The sequence below is a fragment of the Phyllopteryx taeniolatus genome, chromosome 3 (genome assembly GCF_024500385.1).
Source record: "Phyllopteryx taeniolatus isolate TA_2022b chromosome 3, UOR_Ptae_1.2, whole genome shotgun sequence".
NCBI classification, from domain to species: domain Eukaryota; kingdom Metazoa; phylum Chordata; class Actinopteri; order Syngnathiformes; family Syngnathidae; genus Phyllopteryx; species Phyllopteryx taeniolatus.
This window is the reverse complement of record NC_084504.1, coordinates 28,041,900-28,065,888: the sequence shown is the minus strand read 5'-3', so window position 1 is coordinate 28,065,888 and position 23,989 is coordinate 28,041,900. Positions and strand designations below refer to the sequence as shown.

At 45.0% G+C, this 23,989-nt stretch overlaps 1 protein-coding gene across 1 annotated transcript in view; it reads right to left on the bottom strand.

The window, feature by feature from the left end:
• The window catches only part of ube2l3b (ubiquitin-conjugating enzyme E2L 3b), a 28,242-nt gene extending 5,687 nt beyond the window's left edge, over window positions 1-22,555 (bottom strand). The window contains exons 1-3 of the mRNA XM_061768261.1: window positions 22,334-22,555; window positions 11,263-11,358; window positions 10,993-11,179 (exon numbers count right to left, since the gene is read on the bottom strand). Of these exons, the coding sequence (XP_061624245.1) occupies window positions 10,993-11,179; window positions 11,263-11,358; window positions 22,334-22,516 (466 nt within the window). The 5' untranslated portion in view covers window positions 22,517-22,555. The remainder of the gene's footprint in view (window positions 1-10,992; window positions 11,180-11,262; window positions 11,359-22,333) is intronic.
• Window positions 22,556-23,989: the final 1,434 nt, after the last annotated feature.

The window sequence follows — 23,989 nt, the reverse complement described above, 5'->3', positions numbered from 1 at the left end:
CCTGGGTGGGACCGAGTGGAGCCAACATGTCGTCAAACTGGGCACAGGTTACCCTCATGCAGCACTGCAAGCTGCAGTCATCCAGAAGCAGCTCCTGGAGAAGGCGTTGAAATTCACCAAGATGTGTGCAACTCTGGATCGTGTTGTGGACCCAAGCACGACGGCGTTCGGCTTTCTGAAGACGTTTGGAATTCCACGTGTAGAGAGCCACAATACAGGTCAAATCGTCGTCTATTGGGGGAGCGCCGTCTTCGAAGCCCTTCTTCTGTGTTTACAGCGCGAATAAAGCAAATGGGCCTTCAATGTGTATTTTTTACTCCTGCATTCAAACTCGAGCGAAGCGAACTTGCGATAACTGCATCCAGCCTGTGTCCCATTGACTTCACCAGACTGAAATGCTTTTCCAGGCCTTTACTGCAGCCTCTTTCAGTTCTTGTTTGTTTCTGGGGCTTTCTCTCTTCAGGAGGTAAAATGCATGCTCTATTTAGTTAAGGTCCAGTGATTGACTTGGCCAGTCAAAGACCTTCCACTTTTTCCCCCTGATGAAGTCCTTTGTTGTGTCGGCAGTGTGTTTTGGGTCATTGTCTTGTTGCATGATGAAGCTTCTCCCGATCAGTATGGATGCATGTAAACTGGTTTGTATCTTGTGGTATGGCCTGTATATTTCCTCTCTCAAAGTGTTCTTCAAACAGTGGATTGTGATACATTACTACCGGAGACAAATTCCTTGTGTGTTTTGGACATACTTGGCAAATAAAGATGATTCTGATTCTGATTCTGATTAACCCCTGCCCTGTGGAGATTGGCAGAGACACCACTGACTGTTGTCTTTGGGTTTTTCTTCACAGCTCTCACAATGTTTCTGTCATCAACTGCTGTCGATACCCTTGGCCGACCTGTCCGATGTCTGTTGCTCAGTACACCAGTGGTGTCTCTCTGTTTCAGGACATTCCAAATCGTTATATTGGTTATGCCCAATGTTCGTGCAATACCTCTGATCGATTTCCCCTCTTCTCTCAGCTTCAAAATGGTTTGCTTTTCTCCCATAGACAGCTCTCTGGTCACAACAAACGCAGTTTTCACAGGAGAAACCCAGAGCCAAAAACAAGCACACCATCTAATGTTGAAGCAATCAAAAAGGCAAAACCTGAGCAACTAGAAACACCCATCAGTCACATGTTCCAATAGCTTTGGTCACTTGAAAAGTGGGTGGGTTCAAACAAAAGGTGCTCTGTCCTGAGTTGTTTGTGTAAATACCATGAAATAAACCAAACTTTTGTCTTTTGATCTGTCTTCAGTGTACAACAAAAACAATGGACTTTCCCGTTCCAATACTTTTGGAGGGGACTAAGTATACAACACTCTGAGAGAAAACATTAGATCGTGCTTGTTTTTGGCTTTGGGTTTCACCTGTGAAAGCTGCATTTGCTGTTAAGCAAACATGAAGAAGACCACAGAGCTGTCTATGGGAGAAAAGCAAACCATTTTGAAGCTGAGAGAAGATGGAAAATTGATCAGAGCTATTGCACAATCTGGGATCTGTGTTTGGAACTCTCTGCGTACATACCCAAATCATATCATCAGGGGCAACTGGGGATGCTGCATCTTGCTCAAGGTTACTTCGGTATATTTTTGGTTAAGTATGAAATGATCAGATACCAATGACACCAGTTCGAAACAAAGTGCTCAGTTTTCTCTGTTATTACTGGAAATATTCAAAAGGAATATTTGTCAAAGTTTAAAAAAACAGATAAACGATCGGATCACAAGATGGAGCAATGTGTCTAATTAATTGACTTGTTCATTTACTGTATATACTTGTGTACTTAATTGCTCCAAAAATTTACAATAAATAATAGTAAATAATTATCATTCATCTTTGTTCATTTATTTATGCCAGTGAGGCATAGGGACAGACAGAACAAATGAATGGTCTTCTATGAGATGGCAGGAAGCACATACAGTCATTCATGTCTCCACTTTTTGCGACATTTCTGATTCTTGGTATGCAGTGACATTTTTCAATTGTAAAATATGTGCCTTGGCTCCATAAAGGTTCGAAATCACTGCTCTAGTCAGACCATGTATTCTATTCAGTCAGGTCGAACCAACATTACAACATGACAGAAATAATGAGTGCTAACTTACTGTAATAATTACTTTATTGTAATTAAATTAATTCACACACACCAAAACTTTAGAGCATGATTTGACAGAACGCCTGCATGTTCACTTACAACCATTAGTGCTAGCACTAGCTTGCTAGGCTAAATAACATTTTGTTGCCTGCTTGCGAGCAGTATTGTATTAAAAGTATGTGAACATACCTCAAGCAAGCCTTAAACGAACGTCCTCTCGAGCACACTTTTTTCCCCATTTTGTTCTTATAAACACATGGCGCGATCCATTATTGTTTTCGTGGCCATGGTAACGAGCGTATCCGGTCGCTTTTTGACAAGGTGAAGCTCATTGATTGTAAAAAAAACGACATTTTCTCTTTTTTTTTTTTTTAAATAACTATTGGAGGTCAGATATTTACAGTACTGCGTCAAAAGAAACGCGGCAAGGGTAAAAAGAAACTCGCTTCTTGATTCGAATATACTGTACATGACGGCGACGTGGAGTAAGTATCTTTTGCGGAGCCGATCAATTACGTCATTGATAGGATCGGCGAATTATGACAAAATTGATCAGCCAATCATCATAAAATGCTAATTATCGGCCGATACCGATCAGGCTAATCAGATCGGTGTAAAGTCTAGCAGAAATCAACGAAGAAGAACACAGACAAAGACATGCTTGTGCCCACCGGCAGCGGCAAATAAAAGCGTCTTAACTGTGTTAAAATAAATGACCCGTCACCTCCGTGCAACACTTGGATTAAGATTATATTGTGCAATGGAGGCGTTTACAATGTGTAGAAGTCTGACGTGATCACTCCTACTCCGAGCCTCAGCCTACACCACGCGGAACTTCCGTCAAGTCAATTGGGTCAGTAAAGCGATAAAATACCTATGCCAACATGGACGCACCTAAAGAGTTGAATGCTGAGTTGCACTTTTGCACTGATCGTTTTTAGCGTTTATTTTAGTCTTCAAACCGACGTGAGAGCTGATGACAGACACAAGAATAAAACAAAAATTGCTTTACCATACTAGAAAGAAGGTAGAAACAGCCACATTACAAGCTTAACATTGAGCTAAAACTTCAAAGGTTAAACGAGCAACTTTACATAATGAATTGGGACAAAAGTCACAAAAGCGTCTCACAGTTTTTACAACACTAACCTTGTGTCTCATTGGTGGGTCGGTAAAGGAATCAACATCTTACAGAGCATTTGGTTCCATTCATTAGTCTTTTTTGTTTTACTTTCGTTTTTACCGGTGTATTTCTTTTTCGTGCCAAAATGCTGAGTTCCGGTGTGAACCCTTCAAAATAAAAGGCTATATGCTTAAAACAGGAAGTCAAGTTAAAGCTTGCATATAAAAACATTTGACCTAATAGAACAGTTGCAAATAACTATTTTAACAATGCTATATTTAACTTTTAGCTGAAAAAATAATGAATGACTATTAAGTCAATTAGGTTACTTCCACACACGCTGCCTTTTATTTCATGTTTGATATTGATATTGATAGTGGTTACAGTTGGGCAAACAAGTATTTAGTCAGCCACCAATTGTGCAAGTTCTCCCACTTAAAAAGATGCGAGAGGCCTGTAATTGTCATCATAGGTATACCTCACCTATAAGAGATAACATGAGGGGAAGAAAAAAATCCTGAAAATCACTGTCTGATTTTGAAATCATTTATTAGCAAATGATGGTGGGAAATAAGTATTTGGTCAATAACAAAAGTCCCTCTCAATACTTTGTTATACAGTGGGTATGGAAAGTATTAAGACCACCTGAAAATTTTAACTCTTTGTTATATTGCAGCCATTTGCTAAAATCATTTAAGTCATTTATCATTTTTTTCTTCATTAATGTACACACAGCACCCCGCATTGTTAGAAAAAAAACAGAATTGTTGCAAGTTTTGCAGATTTATTCAGACCCTTTGCTGTGACACTCATATATTTAACTCGGGTGCTGTCCATGTCTTCTGCTCATCCTTGAGATGGTTCTACACCTTCATTGGAGTCCAGCTGTGTTTGATGATAATGATTGGACTTGATTAGGAAAGCCACACACCTGTCTATAATCAGACCTTACAGCTCACAGTACATGTCGGAGCAAATGAGAATCATGCGGTCAAAGGAACTGCCTGAAGAGCTCAAAGACAGAATTTATAAAGGGTGACATTTTTTAGGGGTTCTGAATACTTTCCGTACCCACTGTATACCCTTTGTTGGCAATGACAGAGGTCAAAAGTTTTCTGGAAGTCTTCACAAGGTTTTCACACATTGTTGCTGGTATTTTGGCCCATTCCTCCATGCAGATCTCCTCTAGAGCATTGATGTTTTGGGGCTGTCGCTGGGCTACGCAGACTTTCAACTCCCTCCAAAGATTTTCTATCATCAGGTTGAGATATGGAGACTGGCTCAGCCACTCCAGGACCTTGAAATGCTTCTTACGAGGCCACTCCTTCGCTGCCCGGGCGGTGTGTTTGGGATCAGGCTCAGTCGTCCTGGTCAACTTTGCAGCCCCAAAGCATGATGTTTCCACCGCCATTGTTGACAGTAGGTATGGTATTCTTTGGATGCAACTCGGCATTCTTTCTCCTCCAAACACGACAAGTTGAGTTTTTACCAAAAAGTTCTATTTTGGTTGCATCTGACCATATGACATTCTCCCAATCCTCTTCTGGATCATCCAAATGCTCTCTAACAAACTTCAGATGGGCCTGGACATGTACTGGCTTAAGCAGGGGGACATGTCTGGCACTGCAGGATTGGAGTCCCTGGCGGCATAGTGTATTACTGATGGTAGCCTTTGTTACTTTGGTCCCAGCTCTCTGCAGGTCATTCACTAGGTGACACCGTTGTGATCTTGCGTGGAGCCCCAGATCGAGGGAGATTATCTGTGGTCTTATATGTCTTCAATTTTCTAATAATTGCTCCCACAGTTGATTTCTTCACACCAAGCTGCTTGGGAAATTCTCAAGTGCGAAAGACCCTTCTTGAGGATTACCAAAATAAGTGAATAGTCTCAACACCTTTACTTTAAGTGATAGGAACATTAATTAACATTTAATATAGTATACCATTTCAACTGCTTTTCTACTCGCATCTTGATGATGGAAAGTGTCACTTGTTCCACTCTCCACTTTCATCTCTATACTCTATACCAGTGGCTTCCAACCTTTATGGAGCCAAGGCACATATTTTACAATGACAAAATCTCACGGCACACCAACAAACAAACATGTCACAAAAAGTGGATACATTAAATACTGTATGTACTTCCTACCATCTAATAGAAGACCATTTATTTGTTCTGTCTGTCACTATGCCTCAAAGGCATAAATAGATGAACAAAGATACATTATTTCTTGTAAATAAATAATTTTTTCAGCAATTACGTAAAATTTTAAGCAGGCACGGGGAGAACATGCAAACTCCACACAGGCGGGGCCGGGGATTGAACCCGGGTCCTCAGAACTGTGAGGCTGACGGGATTTGAACCCCGGTCCCCAGAACTGTGAGGCAGATGTGCTAACCAGTCGCCCACGGTGCCGCCTACTGTTTTTGTCCCTCTCTTAGAAACCACATCCACACTAAACATATGCACAAAGAGACAGGAATTGTATTCAAGGGAAAAACGGAAGGAGAAAAAGTCAGTAAAAGTATTTTCCTGAGTGCCATAGAGAGGGTTAATCTATTAAATTTACGAAACACATAAGGCGCCCCGTCCATTTCGGTTATAATTTAAGACTTTTAAGTGCGACTTATGGTCGTGAAAATATGGTATTCATATATGTTTCAGTGACACGGCACAAGCTTTTACATAGTATGCAGTAATCCTATATATTGTGTGCCCCTCGCTTGAGTTGCGTTATAACACGCCGCACAGAAAGTCTTTGCCGTGTCTGTTGGTTTGACATATAGGCCAAAGTACAGACGACACTACTGAAAGGTACTGTGTGGTTCTTTTTTGCCTACTCCCCAGTGCATAGTAACCATAATCGAGTCATAGGTATATACAAGGAAATCCTCACCTCGTCTGCGCTTCGGCACCGTGGCGGCTGCGAGATTTAGTTCTCTTGCCGGCGGTTGTGGTCTCGATGGCCATAGGAAAAATAGTTGGCACTGCAGCTGGTTTATGCCTCTACGTCTGTATCCAATGCTTTCTACTAAGTCTTTCTCAAAACAAGCACATCATTGTGCGCGTTCTTGTTCGTTGGTTTTCGCCACTTCTTCGTGGCTGGAGGACTAGGCATTGAAACTGAGAACCGAAATGTTTTAATTTGAACGGTTCCAATCAGTTCTCGAGTCTCGATGCCCAAACCTACTAGTAACTCTGGTTGGGCAACGATTGAATTTGAGCGACTCCGGTCCCGATTCCGGTTCTAAACGATTCTCAATTTCGATTCTTTAAGGGTGCTGGGTCAAAAAAGTTTGCATGGTTTAAATAAATAATTTTAGTGTATGCTGTAAATGGTGTCCATTTTCTTTGCAGTCCGTCCAGTTTCTTTGCAGCCCGCAGCATAGACTAAAATGAACATGTTCTTTATAACCAGTATCAATATCAAACCTACGAACTAAAAGGCAATGTGCGTGGAACTAACCCAATTGACTTCATATTCATGAATTCGTGTTTCAGCAAAAAGTTATATATAGCGTTGTTTAAAGGTATTAGCGACTGTTTTATCACGTCAAATGGTTTATTTGTGCAAATTTTGACTTGACTTGACAAAGGCGGGGACCTCGGCGATCCGTTCCCCGGCTACAAAAGCTGGCTCTAGGGACGTGGAATGTCACCTCTCTGGCAGGGAAGGAGCCCCGAGCTGGTGTGTGAGGTCGAGAAGTTCCGACGAGATATAGTTGGACTCGCCTCCACGCACAGCTTGGACTCTGGTACCAGTACTCTCGAGAGGGGTTGGACTCTCTTCCACTCTGGAGTTGCCCACGGCGAGAGGCGCCGAGCAGCTGTGGGTATACTTATTGCTCCCCGGCTCGGCGCCTGTATGTTGAGGTTCACCCCGGTGGACGAGAGGGTAGCCTCCCTCCGGCCTTCGGGTGGTGGGACGGATCCTGACTGTTGTTTGTGCCTATGCACTTTGGAGTCTTTGGAGGGGGTGCTGGAGAGCGCCCCCGCTGGGGACTCCATAGTTCTGCTGAGGGACTTCAATGCTCACGTGGACAATGGCCGTGAGACCTGGAAGGGCGTGATTGGGAGGAACGCCCCCGCCCGATCAGAACCCGAGTGGTGTTCTGTTATTGGACTTCTGTGCTCATCACGGATTGTCCATAACGAACACCATGTTCAAGCATAAGGGTGTCCACACGTGCACTTGGCACCAGGTCACCCTGGGTCGCAGTTCGATGATCGACTTTGTGGTCGTGTCATCGGACTTGCGGCCGCATTTCTTGGACACTCGGGTAAAGAGAGAGGCGGAGCTGTCAACTGATCACCACCTGGTGGGGAGTTGGCTCCGATGGTGGGGGAAGATGCCGGTCCGATGTGGCCGGCCCAAACGTATTGTGAGGGTCTGCTGGGAACGTCTGGCAGAATCCCCCGTCAGAAGGAGTTTCAACTCCCAGCTCCGACAGAACTTTGCTCATGTTCCGGGGGAGGCGGGGGACATCGAGTCTGAGTGGACCATGTTCCGCGCCTCCATTGCTGAGGCGGCCGACCGGAGCTGTGGCCGTAAGGTGGTCGGTGCCTGTCGTGGCGGCAATCCCCGAACCTGTTGGTGGACACCAATGGTGAGGGATGCCGTCAAGCTGAAGAAGGAGTCCTATCGGGCCTTTTTGGCCTGTGGGACTCCTGAGGCAGCTGATGAGTACCGGCTGGCCAAGCGCAATGCAGCTTTGGTGGTCACTGAAGCAAAACCTCGGGCATGGGAGGAGTTCGGTGAGGCCATGGAGAAAGACTTCCGGACGGCTTCGAGGAAATTCTGGTCCACCATCCGGCGTCTCAGGAGGGGGAAGCAGTGCACCACCAACACTGTGTATAGTGGGGATGGGGCGCTGCTGACCTCGACTCGGGACCTTGTGAGCCAGTGGAGAGAATACTTCGAAGGCCCTCCTCAATTCCACCGACACGCCTTCCCATGAGGGAGCAGAGTCTGGGTTCTCTGAGGCGGGCTCTCCTATCTCTGGGGTTGAGGTCACAGAGGTGGCTAAAAAGCTCCTCGGTGGCAAGGCCCCAGGGGTGGATGAGATTCGCCCGGAGTTCCGGGGACTGGGGTGGTGGTCCCCCTTTTTAAGAAGGGGGACCGGAGAAGTGTGTGATCACACTCCTCAACCTCCCTGGAGGAGGAGGAGCAGTGTGGTTTTCGTCCTGGCCGTGGAACAGTGGACCAGCTCTACACCCTTGGCAGGGTCCTCGAGGGTGCATGGGAGTTCGCCCAACCAGTCTACATGTGTTTTGTGGACTTAGAGAAGGCGTTCGACCGTGTCCCTCGGGGGGTCCTGTGGGGGCTGCTTCGGGAGTACGGGGTACCGAACCCCCTGAAACGGGCTGTCCGATCCCTGTACGACCGGAGTCAGAGTTTGGTCCGCATATCCGGCAGTAAATCGGACTCGTTTCCGGTGAGGGTTGGACTCCGCCAAGGCTGCCCTTTGTCACCGATTCTGTTCATAACTTTTCTGGACAGAATTTCTCGGCGCAGCCGAGGCGTAGGGGGTGTCCGGTTTGGTGGCCTCAGTATTGCATCACTGCTTTTTGCAGATGATGTGGTTCTGTTGGCTTCATCAAGCCGTGACCTCCAACTCTCACTGGAGCAGTTCGCAGCCGAGTGTGAAGCGGTTGGGATGAGAATAAGCACCTCCAAATCTGAGACCATGGTCCTCAGTCAGAAAAGGGTGGCGTGCCCTCTCCAGGTCGGGGATGAGATCCTGTTCCAAGTGGAGGAGTTCAAGTATCTGGGGGTCTTGTTCACGAGTGGGGGAAGAATGGAAGGGGAGATCGACAGGCGGATCGGTGCGGCGTCTGCAGTGATGCGGACTTCGTATCGGTCCGTTGTGGTAAAGAAGGAGCTAAGCCGAAAGGCGAAGCTCTCGATTTACCAGTCGATCTACGTTCCTACCCTCACCTATGGTCACGAGCTGTGGGTCATGACCATAGGTGAGGTAGAAAGATCCCGGATACAAGCGGCCAAAATGAGTTTCCCCCGCAGGGAGTCCGGGCTATCTCTCAGAGATAGGGTGATCATCCGGGAGGATCTCAAGAGTAGAGCCGCTGCTCTTTCACATCGAGAGGAGCCAGATGAGGTGCCTGGGGCATCTGATTTGGATGCCTCCCGGACGCCTCCCTGGTGAGGTGTTCCAGGCACGTCCCACCAGGAGGAAACGCCGGGGACGACCCAGGACACGCTGGAGAGACTACATCCTTTGGCTGGCCTGGGAACGCCTCAGGATCCCCCCGGAAGAGATGGATGAAGTGGCTGGGGAGAGGGAAGTCTGGGCGTCCCTGCAAAGGCGACTGCCCCCGCGACCCGACCTCGGATAAGCGGTAGAAAATGGATGGATGGATGGATGGACATTGTGATGTAAAGTTACTAGTTAGACCGTTGGTTTTAGCTCAATGTTAAGCTTGTAATGCGACTGATTCTACTTTCTTTCCAGTATGGTAAAATAATTCATATTTAATTTTTTTTGTTGTCGGGCGGCATGGTGAGCGACTGGTTGGCACATCTGCCTCACAGTTCTGAGGACCGGGGTTCAAATCCCGGCCCCGCCTGTGTGGAGTTTGCATGTTCTTCCCGTGCCTGCGTGTGTTTTCTCCGGGTATTCGGGTTTCCTCCCACATCTCAAAACATGCATGGTAGGTTGATTGATGACTCTAAATTGCCTGTAGGTGTGAATGCGAGTGTGAATGGTTGTTTGTTTGTGTGTGCCCTACGATTGGCTGACGGCCAGTTCAGGGTGTACCCCGCCTCTCATCCGACGACAGCTGGGCACATACAAACAAACAACCATTCGCATACACATTCACACCTACTTGCAATTTAGAGTCTCCAATGAATGCATGTTTTTGGGATGTGGGAGGAAACCGGAGTGCCCGGAGAAAACCCACGCAGGCATGGGGAGAACATGCAAACTCCACACAGGCGGGGCCGGGGATTTAACCCCAGTCCTCGGAACTGTGAGGCTGACGCTCTAACCAGTGGTCCACCGTGCCGCCGTATAATATTATATCTTATTATAATCCAAGTGTTGCACTGAGGCGACTGGTCATTTATTTTTACAAAGACAGATTTTTGTTTGCTGTCGCCGTTGGGCACGAGCACGTCTTTGTGAGCGTTCTTCTGTCTTGGTTTTCGCTGTTGCTTGGTTAGTTTTCACCATTTTCTTCTTCGGGGTCGGCGGACTGTAGGCATTGAAACTGCGAACCGATTTTTTAAATTTGAACAATTCCGGAATGTTAGTCCCGGTTCCAATCAGCTATCGATACCCAACGCTAATAGTATCAGTACCTCACACAAACGCCGGTTAGAGGAGGACAAGAATATGCCAGTGGTTGCTACTAAGCGGCGACCAACAGAAGGATTATCAAAACTTCGCCGCAGCTCTGGAAGGGTGAAACAAATCTCATCATGCATCACAACTTTGATCGCTAAGGATTTAACGTCCAAATCCTGTCGTTGACCACCAGGGCTTTCGTCCTCTGTTACAGACTCAGATACATCCCGAAGCGTTTGCCTTTATTTTGTGTTCTTTTATTCATCCACTATTTGTTTAAAAATCCAAATTCCTCAAATACTATGACAGCTGATGTTGTACAAAAGGGTTTTATACCAGCTTTGATTGTGGATAATATGTTTTTTTTTGTTGTGGGATTTATGCTGCTCATTGAGGGTTTGGTTTGGAAGATTGGACACCCACCTTGGTCAGTTTTGGTGGCTGGCTTCCAGTTCTCTGCACTGATAACAGGCAAACACACCTGCCCCTTCTCATCAATGTTGGGGTGATAGATCTTTGTTTTGAATGTAATCTTGGGAGGCTTGAAAGGGTACTCGGTGGGGAAAATGATCTCAATCCTGAACGCGCCTTTGTCATAGGGAGGGTTGTCCTAGATAGAAATGGAGAACATTAGTCAAATTAAAGTGAGGTCCCAAAGATGTCAGTGCAGTTAGAGAAGAAATGGCTGCTTACAGGAACAATAAGGCCTTGCCATGACAATAGGTTAGAGTCATCAACTTGAATGTTTCTGAAATTTTTCATTCCAGATCTGCGAATCTCATCAAGTTCCTGGGGGGGGGGAAACCATGAAGCATTAAAGAAGTCATAGAAGGCATAATGGTGGACAAGAAAGACTTTCAAGTAGGGATGTCCCGATCCGATCATTTGATCGAAAATTGGAGTCAATCACGTTATTTTCGGCTGATCAAGATCGGTTTTATTCATTTGCGGACTTTTTAAATGTCAAAGTGGCAAAATAATACAAAGGGACAAAGATCTTGCCAAATGGAACAACTTCATTTTATATTACACAATGTAACTTTTCAGGTTTTTTTTCGTACATGTATAAATGTGAAAGAGACACACGCTCTGTTTGTGTGTGTGTGTATACGCGCGCACGTGCGTGACACACAGTCTGCCTTGATTCTATTTGCCCGTTGCACCACGCTCGTTAAGAATATGGAGACACCACACGAACCGCCCGCCCTCGGTGCAACCGGAAATACAAAGTATTTCTAAATAAGTCTGAAAAGCCTAATATATAGACGCCTCGCTGAACGCCGCTGTGAACGAGTCAAGAGAACGTCAGACAGGTTAGCAATTGTAACATTTTCAAACGACTTCACCTCAAATAGAAGATTAACAAGTGTGAGTTATTTTGTGACAAGCAAGCTCGTGGTCATAAATCAAATATGCCGTTTGTAGATGAGCGGAGTCACGCATGTGACGTATACCACCAACACTGTAGCTGCATGGACGGTCATTTTAGCCTTAAGACACATGCTAAACAAACAGAAGTAGGTAGTAACGCGCTACATTTACTCAAGCAATATTCTGGATAAATTATCCTATGCATGATAGTTTTAATGAACCATAAGTTTTAATTTTACTTGAGTATTTATGTCAAGAAGAAACAGTACTTTTCCTCCATTACAATGTACAACCCCAATTCCAGTGAAGTTGGGACACAAGCAAAGATGGGGCGAGGTTCACCTCTTTGTGAACAAATGCGTGGGAAAATAGTCCAACAGTTTAAGGACAATGTTCCTCAACGTACAATTGCAAGGAATTTAGGGATTTCATCATCTACGGTCCATATCATCATCAAAAGGTTCAGAGAATCTGAAGAAATCACTGCATGTAAGCGGCAAGGCTGAAAACCAACATTGAATACCCGTGACCTTCGTAAGTGCAACTTGAACCTCTACTATGCAAAGCAAAAGCCATTTATCAACAACACCCAGAAATGCCGCCGGCTTCTCTGGACCTAAGCTCATCTAAAACAGACTGATGCAAAGTGGAAAAGTGTTCTGTGGTCCGACGAGTCCACATTTCAAATTGTTTTGGGAAATTGTGGACGTCGTGTCCTCTGGGCCAAATAGTAAAAGAACCATCCGGACTGTTATGGATGCAAAGTTCAAAATCCAGCATCTGTGATGGTATGGGGCTGTGTTAGTGACAATGGCATGGGTAACTTATACATCTGTGAAGGCACCATTAATGCTGAATGGTACATCCAGCTTTTGGAGAAAAACATATGCTGCCATCCAAGCAACATCATTTTCAAGGACGCCCCTGCTTATTTCAGCATGACAATGCCAAACCACATTCTGCACGTGTTACAACAGCGTGGCTTTGTAGTAAAAGAGTGCGTGTACTAGACTGGCCGGCATGTAGTCCAGGCATGTCTCCCATTGAAAATGTGTGCCGCATTATGAAGCGTAAAATACGACAACGGAGACCCCGGACTGTTGAACAGCTGAAGCTGTACATCAAGCAAGAATGGGAAAGAATTCCACCTACAAAGCTTCAACAATTCGTGTCCTCAGTTCCCAAACGTTTATTGAATGTTGTTAAAAGAAAAGGTGATGTAACACAGTGGTAAACATAACCCTGTCCCAGCTTTTTTGGAACGTGTTGCAGCCATAAAATTCTAAGTTAATGACTATTTGCTAAAAACAAAAAAGCTTATCGGTTTGAACCATAAAAATCTTGTCTTTGTAGTGTATTCAATTAAATATAGGCTGCACATAATTTGCAAATCATTGTATTCTGTTTTTATGTATGTTTAACACAACATCCCAACTTCATTGGAATTGGGGTTGTACTTCCAGATCCATTTTATTTATTTATTTGGTTTGAAAGAGTTTTTAGACACGTCGCACACAAAGATTTCCAACCTTTCTGGAGCGAAGGCACATATTTTACAATTGGAATATCTCATGGCACACCAACAAACACAAATGTCACAAAAAGTAGAAACACAGGAATTAATGCATATATTTCCTACAGACATGCAAAGGCATGAAAAAGGTGACAGACCCCCCCCCCCCTTCAAGCAGAAAAACATTTATTTACACCGCTTAAAATTAAATTGCTCCTTAGTTTTCAACCTAAAACCGTTATCTCACCGAACAATCCAAGGTCACGTTTGTCACTAACCTTCTCCGCGGTAAAGCAGCTAAATGGTAAACGCCGTTGTGGCACAACTCCTCCCTGGTACTCCAGTCATTTAATTCCTTTTCCGCCGAACTCAAGGTCTTTGATCACCCCGTTCAGGGCCGGGAAGGCACTCGCAACCTCCTTACGCTCACTCAGGGCCTTCTACACCTCCGACTGCCCCTTCATCACCCCCCCACTGCAGCAGATGAGCCCATGCAACTAGGTAACACACGACTAGACCCCCAGGATCGTCAGCGTTGTGTCACCCAGCGACTATGTATCTATTGCGGTAGATCAGGCCACTTCCTTGCCACATGCCCCCTGCGACCAAAAGACCAGGCTCACCATGACCTGAGAGTCTGTGGTGAGCCAAACCACCATTTCCCCAAGACCATTTCTCCATGCATTCTTGGTCCCAGTCATAACACCCCCATAGTTGCCCTTATAGATTATGGTGCAGACGACAATTTCATTCACGAAGAATTGGCACATCAGCTCCAATTCCCTCTCCAACCACTCCCGTCTCCCAAGAAAGTCAATGCCCTGGATGGGCGAGTCATCTCCCGTCACTCACCAAACACTTCCATTTCCCCTGCTTATTTCTGGAAACCACCGTGAGGACATCCCACTTTTTGTGGATGGCGCCCTCACTGCTCTCTGCCATGGCGCCTTGCACTACACCACCACCACCACCTGCCACACCAGTCGACTTCTCCCAGGTGCCTGAGGAATATCATGATCTATCCCGTTTTCAGTAAAGACCTGGGGCCTCGTGTACAAAGACTTGCGTGGATTTCCTACTGAAACATGGCGTACGCTCAAACCCAGAAAACGTCGTACGCACAAAAATATCCAGATGTATGAATCTGTGCGTACGCATGAATCCAAGCACATTTCCTTCGTACATCCCAATCAACGTGGAATTGAGCACACTGAGTAGCCGACCCCGCCCTTTCCACGCCCACATTGAGGCAAAGCAAAGCAAATGTATTTACCGCATTTACGCGACCATACGCCGCACAGCATTAAAAGGCACAGTCTCAGTTACAGGTGCTATTTCTGTATTTAACACATACATAACGAGCGTGGTTAGTTGTCGACAAGCTATATGTCGACGGTCAACTGTTTCGTGATGTCAACCTCACGCCCTGGCTCTTCTAGATAAGAACTACTTTTGATCTGTTGTCATTATGAATTGTCAAAAATGTATTGTATTTTGTTTCATTCTTTCCACTTTTGCTTAGATAAACAAAACCGGAATCACGCATGCCACCAGCATGAATCCTCACTCCTATCGCTCTGCTATCCTGCTCTGCTTGTTTCCACACACACGAAACGCACAAGTCGCTCAAAACTCATTTTGCACACCACAAACCACCACCACACACCATATTATCCCCTTGTCACTGTTTGCTTCCTATGTTCAGTGTTTGCTCGTTACCCTTCTATGTACCCTGGCTTTGCAGTTCTCAAACTCTCTAGCACCTCTATCACCCTCTCTAAATAACAACAACAAAGAATGCATAGTACCAAATCTATTTAAAATTATGATACACACAATTAGTAGCCATATGAACACAGCTTCAATTAAGTAGCTGGCAAAGACCCCACTCTCCCGGTGAATTGTCGGCCCTTATCACTGATTAATGGAGATATCAAGATTATCTCGCAGCGAGCTGTTAAAAAAGGTACTTCCGTCGATGATCCACTGTGACCAGACAGGCTTCATCGTGTCACTTGACGCAGAGAAAGCTTTCAATAAAGTTAACTAGGCTTTCCTGTTTGCAATACTTCAAATCTGGCTTTGGAGATTCATTTAAACATTGGCTAGCAACATGATACAAATAGGATCACTTCACAAAGTTTTACATTGCAAAGAGGAACCAGACAAGGATGTCCACTCTCACCAATGCTATTTGCAATATTTATCGAACCTCTTGCTGCCGCTATACATCAGAATGCTAATATTAAAAGGTATCTGCTCACTCGTGACAGAACACAAAATCAATCTATATGCTGATGATATTCTTCTTTACTTACAGGAACCCAAGTATTCTCTTCAGGCAGTCTTCAATCTCATTAAAACGTTTTCACAAATATAAGACAATTCTATTAACTGGACAAAATCAACAATACTCCCAATAACAGCAAACTCATGGACTCCTGCAGGTCAAATCCCAGAGTACCCTATTCCTATAGGAAACATTAAGTATTTAGGTATCAATATTTTGTCAAAACCCACAGAGCTAACCAATCTAAATTACACACCACTTCCAGCGTCTTAAATCAGCTGAGATTTTTCATCTCAGCTGATTTAAGACGCTGGAATAACTTGCCTATACCATTACTGGGAAGAATAGCTAGCTAAAAATGAAAACCTTACCTGAAATAAATTCTTTATTTTCAATGATTCCATTTAAGCCCACATTTAAATGGTTTCAAACCTTGGATTCTGCTGTAATACATTTTTATTCAAAAAATAAGAAAAATAGAATCAGTCTATCTACTCCTCAGAAAAGTAAACAGGAGGGAGGCCTAAATGCTCCCAATTATTTTGCTAACCAGTTACAATACCTCATCAAAGGGTTGCACCACAGTGAGGAGTGTGAACATTGGCTAGAATTGGAACAAACAGACTGCAACAACATCAACCTACCAAAACTCCCATTTAGTTGTACTAGTCTTACACGCCATAAATGTTTCAAGAATCCAATAATCGCATCCACCTTAACGGCTTGGTGGCAAAGTTTAGAATCGACAGGATCTCAATTAGCTCCCAGTATGCTCTTCCCTAACTGTCATAATCCAGATTTCAAAATTAATAATATACCCCTTCATTTTAGTACATGGGAACAACATGGAATTAACCACAGACAACAACTACTTAACAATAATGTTTTCGGACACGCGATGAACTCTTCCAAGAATACCCAGTAACAGCCGGAAACTTTCTTCAATACGATAAATTAAAAGCAGCAATAAAAAAAGAAATAAAAAGAAACCAACACTCCAGAGCACCCTCGAACTGCCGGAGTTTGTCAAGCAAATAATGAAGCTTTTCCCGCAAAATAAAAGAAATCTCTCAAAAGTTTCTAAATGAATTTCAGGTACTAGATCAATGCACTTACCAATCACCAAATGGAAAAGAGACCTCTCCATGTCTGCTGACCGTAGCTACTGGGTACAGATTTGTAACAATACGTTTAGAATGGGCGGCACGGTGCCCGACTGGTTAGCGCGTCTGCCTCACACTTCTGAGCATCGGGGTTCAATCCCCGGCCCCGCCTGTGTGGAGTTTGCATGTGCTTCGCATGCCTGCGTGGGTTTTCTCCGGGCACTCCCGATTTCCTCCCACATCCCCAAAACATGCATGTTAGGTTAATTGAAGACTCTAAAATTGCCCGTAGGTGTGAATGTGAGTGTTTGTTTATATGTGCCCTGCGATTGGCTGGCAACCGGTTCAGGGTGTACCCCGCCTCCTGCCCGATGATAGCTGGGATAGGCTCCGGCCCGCCCGCGACCCTAGTGAGGAGAAGCGGCTCAGAAAATGGATGGATGGATGTTTAGAATGACAAAAAACACAAATCTACAGCTTATACAATATAAAGTGCGCCATAGAACACACTTTACTCAGTACACTGTGCATTAAATTGGCTTCTCTCCATCTAATATATGCGTGCAATGCACCAAAAATACCGCAGGCGCCTATTCTCATGCTATATGGGAATGTAATTTAATGCTTTTGTTCTTCGCGTATACTAAAACTCTCGCATATTTTAAACTGCAGGATTTTCCAAGATTGTGCATACTTGGCGACTTAAGCATAATTGAGCTCCCTAATAAATATTCACAATCATTACTTGTGGCGTTAGCTACCGCCAAGAAAACAATTCTATTAAACTGGAAAAAAAAACAAGCTATTAACATCAATCAGTGGCTAAATCTCATCATAGAATATATTGCGTTATCTGAAGGAAAAAAAATCAATTACACATATCCGTCGATAGCTGGTCACCTTTCCTCAACATGCTAAATCTAGGCGCTTGATTCATTTGCCTGAGTAGGGTGCCAGCCGACATTTTCATATTATTTGATACTATTATTTTTCATACTATTTTCATAAGTGTGAAAGTAAACAATGGAATTCTATATTCTTTGTTGTCATGGTTGTTGTTTTACTATTCTATTTATTTCCACACATTTTAGATCGGTTTGCATGGTGAAACGACATGCATGCTGTGGGGATATTCTCCTCTTGTTCCTGTGTTTGCTGTTCCGGAGTCTGTGGGGGCGGGACTTTTTTTCACTCCTTCCTGATCTCGGGGGTGGGGGGGGGAACCAATGGGGTAACCTCTTGGGGAGTAATGGTGACTCGCCCATGTTCCGTGGGCGCTGGGGCGGTGCCGGCTGGCACCCGCCTGGGTCCCCCGCTCTGGCTGCTGGTGGGGGTCGCTCCCGGATGCCGGCTGGCACCCGCCTGGGTCCCCCGCTCTGGCTGCTGGTGGGGGTCGCACCTCGGGCCTGCTTCCTCCTCTTCTCTCCGTTCCCTGCATCCCGCTGCGGTCGCCTCTTCCTCTTCCCGTGGGGGAGGCGGGCGGTCCCCTGCGGGCTCTGGGGCCTGCTGTGTTTTTTTTTTCCTTGCCCGGTTTGGGGGGGGCGGGGGGGTCCACCTCCCATGCACAGGGGCGGGAAATGGGTACTGGCGAGTGTGTGTATGGGGGGGTTTGGCCCGCTTCGGCGGTGGTTGTCCGGCCTCTGTTCGAATGATCAAGTCTGATCCTCAATAAACCTCAATTATAATACCACAGCGGAAGCTTAAAAACTCCACTGTGACACAGTAAAACTGTTCCGGTATGAAAGAGATACAGATTTTCCATTCTGCTTGACCTAACAGCCGAACAGGACAAAAAAAAAAAAAAGTACCATGCTGAAGATAAACTTACCTCAAAAAGTGCATGCTCAATGGAAATCGCAATATTTGTTAAAAAAAAAAAAAAAAAACCTCGCAATTAGAATATTTTCCCAAATCCTTCAGCCCAAGTCTTGATTGATGACTAGGTAGTGTTGATTGGACCCACTTTATTACAAGCTGATCGGCTTCCCAGTGACGAGGACTAACTAAGTGTGGCTAAAGGTTTAGCCACATAAACACACGTAACGCTGTGGCTAAGTACACACAAGTGTGACTAGGAGATTTTTATACAGTTCAGCCACATTGGTTTAGAGCCAGGGTGGGCAAACTTTTTGGCTTAGGGCCCACATTGAATTTTAAAGTTTGACAAGTGGGCCAAGCCAGGACCAGATGTTTACACATCAAAAATAAACATTGGGCAAAAAAAAAGGCATTGTAGTGTTAATACTTAGATTTACTTTTAATGGGAACAGTGTTGTTTTGTTGATCACCTCTTTTGCCAGTGCATCAAAGTCTGGTGTTAGTTTTGTTGTGGCAATTCTCAGAAGACAGCTGAGGTGGTCATCAGCTGGGATCTGTAGAATGTTGTGTTGGTGTTTACCACACTAAAGGTCTGTTCACACACATGTAGAGCCAAACACCACCAGCATCCTCTGTGCCATCTTCCGGATTTTTGGAAATTTGCTTGCACTTCATGAAGCATAAAACTCAGCCAGTTTGAGAGTTGAACTTCTCTTTTAAGACAGTATCACATTGGAGATCAATCAGTTCCATCTGCAGCTCCCCTGGCACTGTTTCAGGGTCTTGTGTGACTGAATCTTGGATGGCAGTTTGTCAGATAAAGGTGTTTTGCTGAGCCTGCAAGCTTGATTTTAACCACTGAGCCGTAGCCATCAGTTCCTGTGTTGACTGGCTCTTAGCATATTCAGCATGCTTGGTAGAAAAGTGACGGCTGATGTTACATTCCTCTAAAACCGCAATGGTTTCTTAACAAATTAGACATACAGCCTTTGACGGGACTTCAGTGAAAAAGTATTTAGTAAGCCATTCTATTTTAAACACCCAGCACTCACTGTCGACTTTTCTTTGGCCCACTCATGGTTGAAGAAGGGTCCAGAGAGCAGTAGCAGAGTAAAAACAGAACAGGCAAAGTCAAGTCAATGTATCACTGTACCTACTGCGCTCCCTGGCGGAACCACTGGGCAATACAGGACAACCTGGTGGAACCACTGGGCATCACAGCGCAACCTGGTGGAACCACTTGGCATTGCAGCGCAACCTGGTGGAACCAGTTTGCATTACAGCACAACCTGATGGAACCACTCTGCATTACAGCACAACCTGATGGAACCACTCTGCATTACAGCACAACCTGGTGGAACCACTCTGCATTACAGCACAACCTGGTGGAACCACTCTGCATTACATCACAACAGGGCGGAACCACTCTGCATTACATCACAACAGGGCGGAACCACTCTGCATTACAGCACAACCTGGTGGAACCACTCTGCATTACAGCACAACCTGGCGGAACCACTCTGCATTACAGCACAACCTGGTGGAACCACTCTGCATTACAGCACCACCTGGTGGAACCACTCTGCAGTACAGCACCACCTGGTGGAACCACTCTGCATTACAGGACAAGGTCAAATGAATGTAGTCATGATTTTGATATGATTTGGGCGATTCTGTACCAATCTTTGGCAGGTCGGATGTGGCCCACGGGCCAAGGTTTGCCCACCCCTGGCTTAGCAGTTTCATGACCCAGTGCCAACCCCGCTACAGTGGTATGTAGGGCAGCACAATTAAATTAATTTGAATTGCGGGCACTGCTGAATATGAAAAGCGCCTCATTTGCATGTGCCCACAACCAAGTCAGCCAGCCATATATGCGCCCCCTCACGTTATGGTTAAGGCTTCATTAAACGCCGTACCCCATGGCGAACTTCAAAGTAAAAGTCTAAAATGGCATTGATGTCCAACGTACTAATACATAAAGCTTTGATTTTGAAGTTGGCTCTCAGCACATTGGCGGAGAGGCGGCGTGTCACGATAAGACACTATTAACAATCGTTGTATCAGCTTCCTTGACTTGAACTTTTTGTCTCGCCTGACTCCAATGAAAAACTGCTGAATAAATGGAGAGGGAAATCCCAACTGTTGAGTTCTTTTCAGTTTTTGACCATGCACGACTAACCAATGGCCAAGCAGAACAACGGAGATTTACCTGTCCTTGACAATTCATTATATTGACGGGGCTTTTCAAATGAAAGGTCGGTGCTTACAGCCTAATGTTATTGCGTTTTATGCATTAACTACATTTGCTTCCATGAAGTTGAAATTCGTGATTGCACTTTGCAATAGAATATTTATTCTGTTAGCCCCTGGTATTGTAGAATTTTTGAGGGTATTTATTCTTCATTATTATCTATCATTGATTCTTAAAGATTCATTTTGCACTGAAAACTTAAATATTTGTTGAAAAGTAGTGCAATAAAAATAAAGATTTTTCCCTAAGAGGAGGACCAATCGTGATTAATAACCATGATTACAATATTGATCAAAATAATTGTGATTATTCAGCCATAACTGTGCAGCCCTAGTGGTATTTTTTTTCTTATTTTATGGTCAGCATGGGAAGAGTTCAAGCTGTGTCAATGATTAACTTGTACATAATTCAGAGCTGGTGTATGAAACAGTCAAATTCATTCTTCTTCATCTTTTCTTTGGACTTAATCCACTGTACAACAGTGAATGTACGAGGTTGACTAAAAATATGCTTAAATTATACTTGTTTGATGACTACATTATCAATCAATGACTTTTTCCTAATCAAAGACAATTTGATTGTTTTCGGGTACTGATATTGCGCATTATTTCTGACAGCAAAGTAAGCAGGTAGTGTAATCAATGTAAAAACACGCTATTTGACTTGTTAGACTGCGTTCGCTTACTATATTAGGTAAAAATAAGGGCCGAAAAACTCGCGGTAATTATGATCCAAATATCCACATGTGATTAGCATTTCTTTCTCCAGTTGGTTTGGATCCGAGTAAAAGTCAACATATTCGAGAATAGTTTAAGTCAAAGTCATTTACGACGACGTGTGAAACGAAACAGAAAGACCCAGCTGTAAATGCTAACTGGATAACCAAGTCTTACCGCTCGCCTTTACAATGAAATTTGTAAATACAACAGCAATACGTTGTACGCAAGAGCTCAACTTAACACCAATTCCAGTTGAACGCGAAACTCATTTAAGCCCACATTAGCCGAAGACGAGCTCGTTTCAACGCAGCTCATATCCGAGGATAGCAAGTTAGCTGATTAGCAAAGGCAACGCATTGTGCCTCGGAAATTCACCGTCGTCCTCGAACACCAACGCCTTGTTCGCGCACACAAAACTACTCTCAATACGTTTTCCTGGGGGAAATCATTCCATGTCTTAATTCAGCTCTTGATACTGATCATCGATGCTGGCCTAATTTGCCGGGTTCTTTGCTTCCAAAAACCAGATCGGCTAGGTAGTGACCTCGTTCAGAAAAAGGGACAGTTCAAAAGCGTTGTTGTTATTTACGAGGTGGACTGGTCTCCGCTCGGGTGAAAGAATCGTGTGTTTTATAAGCACCAAAGCACCTGAACGCAATGCAGGTGATGAGACTACTACGAAATTGGATGATTTACCTTGGCCAGCCTCCTGCTCGCCGCCATCTTGAAACTTCTGTATGACTTCCCAGAATTCACAGCGCAGAGAATATGGGTCTCGAGGGAGGGGGAGGGGGAGGGGGAGATAGGGGCTTGACGATAACGCCTGCGAACGTCACAGCTCCGACGTGTCAATGAACAGGACACACACAGTACATACATATGATACAAACAATACCAAAGTACAACAGTACAGCGTCAGTTTTTGGACCAAAAAAAGAAAGATTGTTACTGCATCATTCACGCCAAACATTATATAAAAACAAGAGACTTTTTGCAAACATGACAAGCACATTTTTGAAAGTAGATTGATTGTTGGTCAGGCAACAATGTATTTCAACAAGTACAGATACAATGGCTCAGTATAGCGCTACAGCATTAAATGCCGATGTATAGTCACATCAGGAGCAAAAAATGGCTGACAACTGCCTAAAACAGTGATTCTCAAAGTGTGGTACTCAATGTTGGGAATATTTACATGTAACGATATTATGTAATTGAATTGCAGAATTTATGTAATTGTAATCTTTTATATTACCGGGAGAACATGTGTAATTAAATGACAGTTGTTTTTTGAAATTTCCATCATTACAATTTTAGTTGCTTTTGAAACGGCCCCTCCTTGAGCCGTCACCTTATCGTGGTGGAGGGGTTTGTGTGTCCCAATGATCCTAGGAGCTAAGTTGTCTGGGGCTTTATGCCCCTGGCAGGGTCACCCATGGCAAACAGGTCCTAGGTGAGGGACCGGACAAAGCATGGCTCCAAAACCCCCGATGACGAGTACAATAAATGGATTCAGGTTTCGCTTGCCCGGACGCGGGTCACCGGGGCCCCCCTCTGGAGCTAGGCCCGGAGGTGGGGCCCGGAGGGGTCCGGTTTGGTGGCCTCACTATTGCATCTCTGCTTTTTGCAGATGATGTGGTTCTGTTGGCTTCATCGTGCCGTGACCTCCAACTCTCACTGGAGCAGTTCGCAGCTGAGTGTGAAGCAGCTGGGATGAGAATCAGCACCTCCAAATCTGAGACCATGGTCCTCAGTCGGAAAAGGGTGGCGTGCCCTCTCCAGGTCGGGGATGAGATCCTGCCCCAAGTGGAGGAGTTCAAGTATCTTGGGGTCTTGTTCACCAGTGAGAGAAGAATGGAACGGGAGATCGACAGGCAGATCGATGCAGCGTCTGCAGTGATGCGGACTTTGTATCGGTCCGTCGTGGTAAAGAAGGAGCTAAGCCGAAAGGCGAAGCTCTCCATTTGCCGGCCGATCTACGTTCCTACCCTCACCTATGGTCACGAGCGGTGGGTCGTGACCGAAAGAACAAGATCCAGGATACAAGCGGCCGAAATGAGTTTCCTCCGCAGGGTGTCCGGGCTCTCCCTTAGAGATAGGGCGAGAAGCTCGGTCATCCGGGAGGATCTCAGAGTAGAGCTGCTGCTCCTCCACATGGAGAGGAGCCAGATGTGTGGGGCATCTGATTGGGACGCCTCCCGGACGCCTCCCTGGTGACGTCCCACCAGAAGGAGACCCCGGGGACGACCCAGGACACGCCGGAGCGACTGTGTCTCTCGGCTGGGCCGGCAACGCCTCGGGATCTCACCGGAAGAGCTGGATGAAGTGGCTGGGGAGAGGGAAGTCTGGGCG